The 6,858-nt window shown below is 44.2% G+C and overlaps 1 protein-coding gene across 1 annotated transcript; it reads left to right on the top strand.

Annotated features, from left to right (window-relative positions):
* Positions 1–2,286: 2,286 nt before the first annotated feature.
* LOC110304107 (small cysteine and glycine repeat-containing protein 6-like) lies at positions 2,287–3,088 on the top strand. The gene has a single exon (XM_021175379.1). The coding sequence runs from the start codon at positions 2,347–2,349 to the stop codon at positions 2,695–2,697; it is 351 nt and encodes a 116-aa protein (XP_021031038.1). The 5' UTR covers positions 2,287–2,346; the 3' UTR covers positions 2,698–3,088.
* Positions 3,089–6,858: the final 3,770 nt, after the last annotated feature.

Raw genomic sequence — 6,858 nt, 5'->3', positions numbered from 1 at the left:
CCAAAGTTCTCCCTTGTTTACATCCCATGCACTTCACATGACCTCACGCACTTGCTAGCAATGACTTTTCCTTTGTAAAGCTGTCACAAGCAAGTCGGAAGGTGCTGGTGTGGAGGAGGGGGCCATCATTTTCACAGCCCCATACCGTGTCTTTCAGATTTTGAATGAAGATTCAGTCACTGGAAGCCATTTTCTCTTCCTCTTCTGTGCTTTTCTTCCATCATCTGTTTGAAATCTCCCTGCTTTAACAAGTACTCTCACAGCGAAAGAACAAGTAGTGTCATCCATGTAGAACATGGCATGTTTTCAAAGGTCTCCTTTCTTCTATGTCATCTTACCTTTCTTCTCATCATAAGAGCAAATCTCTTTTTATGATTTTTATATACTGATGGCTATATTTAAAAATCATTTACCATAAATGTCACTTTTCCCTCTTCAATTCACCAAATTTCCTATAAAAGTCCATATACAATCCTCATTATGATGGACTCCTTGCTTGCCTGACCCCATTCATCACCCTAGATTTCATTTCCATTATGTACCTCAAGTGTACATCTCTAGCTCACACTTACCCCATACACCTAATCCATAATAAAGTCTCTACTCATCTTTTTTCCCTAGAATCTTTAGAAACATCTTCAGTGCCTACGGCCTACACTTATTCGGAATTTCCCCTGCACCAAGACAAGTGACTGCTCCTAATGTATCATGTATATACACCATGAAAAGGTATGTGACTCCTTGCTTTCTCTCACTCTGTTTCCTCTGCCTCACCAAACTCAGTTAGCTCAGCACGTCCCTAGGTCACTTGAATATGCACATAATTTAAGCTACCCACTCCCTAAAAGCCTTTATGAAAGCTGTCTCTGGACCAAATGTTGCCCAAGTGGTAAGGACTAGGCAATGGAGAGAAGCAATCCATCATAAGAATTTTCAATCCTTCCTGGTGCTCAGATCCTTGAGGAACACTGGTACCAAGTAAAGAACAGATGCTGTTTATTTTTATTAGTTTGTTTTGTTTTGTTTTGTTTTGTTTTGTTTTGTTTTGTTTTGTTTTGTTTTGTTTTGTTTTGTTTTCGAGACAGGGTTTCTCTGTGTAGCCTTGGCTGTCCTGGAACTCACTCTGTAGACCAGACAGGCCTCAAACTCAGAAATCCACCTGCCTCTGCCTCCCAAGTGCTGGGATTAAAGGCGCGTCCCATCACGCCCGGCTACAGATGCTGTTTCTTAAGCACTCAGTTTATTAAGTGAAGAATAGAGGGTATGTTTCCTAGGAGCTGAGTTTCCCTAGAACTTCCAAGGTTGACATAGTTGCTCCTGGAGACTTGCATAAAGAAGAGCCTTCTTTGTCACCTTTCTGTTGGTGAACATGCCCGTAAGCCTCACCAGGATCAAAGACATATTATGATCCTTTCCACGTAAATTCCGTACCTCCCTTATGTAAAGTCATCCCTTAGCTACAATAACAATGCTACTGCTTACAAATACAATCTAGATTATTCTTCTAGAAAACTGGGTCAGGCTGGGTCAATATGTTTTATACTCATGAATTTATACTCCATAATCAGAGACTAAAATTAATTCCTGATTCAAAGTGGAAGATACCAAAAGCTACATCACTATAATATGGATGGTTATAAAGACAGAGTGCTTAATTTAAACCTTCCATTAAGGCCTGGGTGCCCATAAGATAAATCACACAGTTATGCCTCATATGCAGAGATGGGAAGTTGACTGCAGCCCAGCTGACTCCATTGCATGTAAAGAGGACACTGGGGTTTGCACCTTTGACTCTGTTCTTATTTCTCGTTCCCACTCCACAGACTTGCTTTCTCTTACAAGCTCTCTGAAGGCAGCGTCTAGGTGTCATCTTTACTTGTGGACATCTCAGAAGCCCACAGGCCATGTGGTCCAGGGGCTCCCTGAAGATGCCTGTAGTCTGTAAGCCCTGCACACAGCTTCACAGAAAGCCAGTCATGCTTTCAACACAGCGAGGGAAGATGGAAGAGCACCCATTGCTTGCACAGCCTTCCTGGGTCCCTGGAGCCCAGAATTTTTCCCAGATGTGTTTGGCTCGTTGGATTCATACTGGAGTGTAGATTAGGAAGAGAAAACATGACTGAAATATGCAGAAGTCAAAGCTGTCTGAGAAGAGAGGTAAATAATAGCTGGTGAGATACTCATGTGTAAGCAAGTCACGTGACAGCAAGGAAGTGGCCATGTGTTCCCTGCGGGACTCCTCAGCATTGGTACTTAAGGGGCTCCCCCTGCAGGAGGAGCATCACATCTCCCTCTCCTCTCCTGAGTCTCTCTCCTCACTGCACCTGAGTCCTCTCTACTGACAACATGGGTTGCTGTGGCTGTGGAGGCTGTGGTGGCTGTGGCGGCTGTGGCGGCTGTGGCTGTGGTGGCTGCGGTGGTTGTGGCTGCGGTGGCTGTGGTTGTGGTGGCTGTGGCTCCTGTGGCTGTGGTGGCTGTGGCTGTGGTGGCTGTGGCTGTGGCGGCTGTGACTGTTGTGGTGGCTGCTGCGGCTGCTGTGGCTGCTGCAAGCCTGTGGTAGTCTGCTGCTGCCACCGCTGCTGCTGCAACTCCTGTGGCTGTGGCTCCTGTGGCTGCGGCTGTGGCTGTGGGAAGGGCTGTTGCCAGCAGAAGTGCTGCTGCCAGCAGAAGTGTGGCTGCAAGNAGTGCTGCTGCTAGCATGGCTGCTGGCCTCTGGGCTTCTGCTGTAGGTAACTGCTAGAGGTTAGTCTGTCTATCTACCTGCCTGCGTGCCTGCCAGCTTACCTGTCTGTCTGACTGTTCCTGATGGGATTGTGAGTCACCAGCATGAACTGAGCTTAATGCCATTGCAGTCTGGCATTTCTAGTGTTGATATCCTGCCAACCCTTGATAGGCACCAAGCAAGTGAATGAATCCCAGGTCCTCTGGGTCACTTACCTTTCAATCACAACTGTGGCACGTGCGATCTGGTTGGGTTATGCTGTGACATTCTACAGTGCCTGTAATTCTCACCAATGACCTGCTTTCCCATTGCGTTGACACATCTGTAATCACAAAGCTTCTCTTGCTTAATAAACATCAGCAAACTGCTCTCCAACTGTTGACTCCTGTGTCTCATTTGCTTCCTAGTCTCTCAACTGTCTTTCCATGGGGGAAATAAGCTCCATCTCAGCAGATAGGGCATTCTGGATGTGAAAGCAGTAGGGGACTAGATACAGGGTGGACTGTGATGTACACAGACAGGCAGGGATGGCTGATCCCAGGGCAGATCTTCTGGATGCTGGGGAGGGGCAGGTCCTTGCAGTGAATCATTGTCCCCAGCTCCGAATTCTCCTTTTATTCCCACACAGAGGCCATGATCTGGCAGCTTTGCTCATTCAGGAGATCTCTGCCAGGGCATGTTGCTCACCATGGGCCTGAAGCTGCTGGGCCCAACCACTCTGATGGCTGTGCCCTGGGGTTAGCTTGCCTGCATTTAGATGAGATGGGTTTAGATTGGCCTGGGAGATGGATGAGGGGAAACTGGGTAAGTCTGTGGAGCTGTTTGCAGAGAGATACAGGGGTTGAGGGAAAACAATCACTCTACATGTGAGTGGCACCTACCCAAGGGCTCGGGGCCCAGTTTGATCAAAAGAGAAAAGGAAGAAAGAAAGCAGAGTGTCTCCAGTGTCTTTTTTCTGCTTCCACCAGGTTCCTGGAGTGGCTGGTTTAGACCAGAGGTTTTTATTTTCTCATAGTGTCCCATGCTTAGTAGTCTAAGATTAAGCTGTAAGCAAATTTGGAAAACTCTGTCTTCATAGAGTCTGCCTGATTTTAACGTGTGCCTCCTTAGTTTATTGAACAAGCCCAGTCATGATGTATTCAAACCTACCTGTCCTCATAAGGTTTATCAGTGCTGTGATGAAATAACACAGCTTACACTCCCATGCCTCCAGTCATCATTTAAGGAAGTCAGGACAAAAAGTCAAATTGGTCAGGGATCTAGAAACATGACCTGTTGCAAGTACCACAGAGGGATGCTGCTCACTGCCTTGTTCCTCATGAATTGCTTAGCCTCTTTCTTATAGCGCCCAGGATCACCATCCCATGTATAGCCCCAACCACAATGAACTAGCGCCTCTCCCTTTGATCACTCATTAAGACAATGCTCAACAGGCCTGCCTACAGCCTGATGATGGAGGTATTTTCTAGATTTCAGTTCTCTTCTCTCAGATGATGCCAATTTGTGTTAAGTTGACATAAAATTATTCTGGACACTATCTGAGTGGTCTTACGTTGACTTGGCCACCTTTTCTTAGTTGCAGTAAAGATGCTATCTCTAGATAACATCTGCTTTCTGGGGTCCTGGGAGTCATGGCATCAGTATATAAAAGAGAGGACATAAGATAACATCTGCTTTCTGGGGTCCTGGGAGTCATGGCATCAGTATATAAAAGAGAGGACATAGTTCAGCCTCATAGCAGAAAAGTAGTAAAATAGACTCTGCATTGTTCATCCTTTATTTGGGAAATTTTCAGAGTGACCTGTCATTATAGCATGCCTTTTGCCTTTGTTCATTTTGTTTCTAGGAGGCATTACAAGTTTGCACTTAAATCCTTTTTTTTTAAACGTAGTAAACTGGTATTTGCAAGAGGAGCCAGCACTATGTTTGACCAAGACACAACCATGAAATGACCATGATATTTTTTCTTAGAAAATTTAAGCATCACATCCAGGTCCTAGCCCTCTGTAAAGTTATCACTGGCTCCACAGTTCCCCTTGTCCACCTCTGAGAACTAGCTCTTAAAGACAACAGTATAATCAACTGGATGTACCTTTACCCTCACACTCCCTCTCCCTGTTCTTCAGCCTTGTCAGTTGGGTTTTCTTTCTTGCTGTTCCCTATGACAGACCTGTTGTGTGTGGATGGGCCTGGTTCTGTTTGTATTTTGATGTTAATTGCACTCTCCTGGGAGAGGCTGCAGACCAGGAGTGAGTCACATACTCAGGTGACTTCTTGTGAACCAATTCCCTAATAAATAAAGGAGCCAATCACTGGGTGAGTTGGAAGGACTTCTGGGTTGGAAGGAGGGAGAGAAGTCCTTTTGGACGGGGAAAGTGTGAGAACAAGATATAATTACGAGTGTCTCCTGGTTTCAATGGCAGATCCATCAGGATTCACCAGCAGAGGATTTAGATTTAATAAGGCTCACAAGTTAGGATTTTAGTTGTTGAGCCAGGCAATTGAGTTACCATTGTTTCTGAACTGTTTGTGTGGTGTTTTCCTTCACACAGCAGTTCGTCTAGGTTTAAGAGAGAAAAGTACGGCAGCAAAGCATGGGTTTGCCTGAGGTACGCCACAAGGTTGTGGGAGTTTTGAAGCATGAGTCTGGCATAGTAGTGACCCACCATGACCTGCTTAGCAATCCGGGCGGAGACATTTCAGGAGCTCTGAGCCAGAGAGTCTCCACAAGATAAAAACAGGTCTGCCATTTCCCGACAGTGATTGGCCAGCCAGGCCATCAGGCAGAGAATGTGCCAGTTTTGTTTTTTAATATTTCCCATAACAGGTGGTGAAACAATGTGTTGGGCAAGAATCCACTAGAAATTTAAGATTATTAGCACTGGGACAGGTCACATGGACTCAAAAGCAGAAACTTTGAAACAAAGAAAGGGCTCTGAGGTCCCCTGCTGTGGGGAGTACAGGGTGCTCTGAGTCATAGAATGGAAGTTGCTTACTTCTTGGGGCAGAGATTGATTGAACTGTGAATTTATAAAATTGAGATTATTTGCTTTTAGGATAGATTTATATACAGATTTTGTCTGAATCACATGGAGAATTTCACCCATGGTTTAGAATTAGTCACTGACTCCAAGTAGAGAGAGCCGTGAACAGGTATTAGTTAATAATGTCTGTGGCTCCAGGCAGAGAGCTGAACAGATAGATGGTATAGAGATATATTGCTCTAATATGTCTTACAGGATACTCAAATTCTGTCTAAAGTGGGCTCCGTGGGAATTCTGGGTTATTATTCTGCATGGCAAACTAGAAGAGGCTTAAGAATAGGCACATACAGTATTTTAGTTTACTTCACTAGTTTTGGGTTGTTTTAATTTTCAAAATGGTTGTGATAGTGAGTTTCGTGGTTATATTATTCCTCTCAGAGAGAGGTCAAAATAAAGGTTTTTCTGGTGACTGGCTAAAGGATATGCTTATTTGGGAGAAAGGTTTTTTGTCTTTGCATTTTTAGAAAAGGTGATTATGTCTATACAACTTCCAGAGCAATATGGATCAGATTTGATAGAGGGAGGCCACCTGAAGGATTAAATTTCAGAGAATCAAACAAAAAGGTTATCTTGATGATACTAAAATTTTGTTTTGAGATTTTATATTACAGAATACACAGCCTTGGTGAATCTCATCATCAGACATGCTGAACTGACCTGCTTGGACTCCTGATGTCTTGGACTTTCAGCCAGATCCAGTCAGGACACAGACATTAGAGAGTAATACAATCATTGGTGTGGCCTTCTTAAGGACAAACAAGTCTCCTATTTTCCCTACCCTTCCCCCTCCTGCTTCAAAAATATCTCAATGCCCACATTCAGCTTGAAGAAGTTATGAAGACTCATCATAGTTGTAATTTTTAAGATATGATATATTTACTATGAATTGTTTTTCTCAAACAATTTATTGGCTTGTTATGTTGAATTTTATCAGGTGTGATAATTAGTCCATGTTGGGTGAATACCTCAATCATATTTTTCAAAATTAATTTAGTTAGTCCTTTGGGTTTTTTTATGTTATAAGAGTATCATCCGACAAGCCTCTTCCGGTCAGAAAAGCACCGGGACAGCTGGGGCGCAGGGTCGGCTGAC

This window comes from Mus caroli, chromosome 1 (assembly GCF_900094665.2).
Source record: "Mus caroli chromosome 1, CAROLI_EIJ_v1.1, whole genome shotgun sequence".
In the NCBI taxonomy this organism is placed as follows: domain Eukaryota; kingdom Metazoa; phylum Chordata; class Mammalia; order Rodentia; family Muridae; genus Mus; species Mus caroli.
Note: the sequence above shows the minus strand (reverse complement) of the source record. Positions and strands in the feature narration are given on the sequence as shown.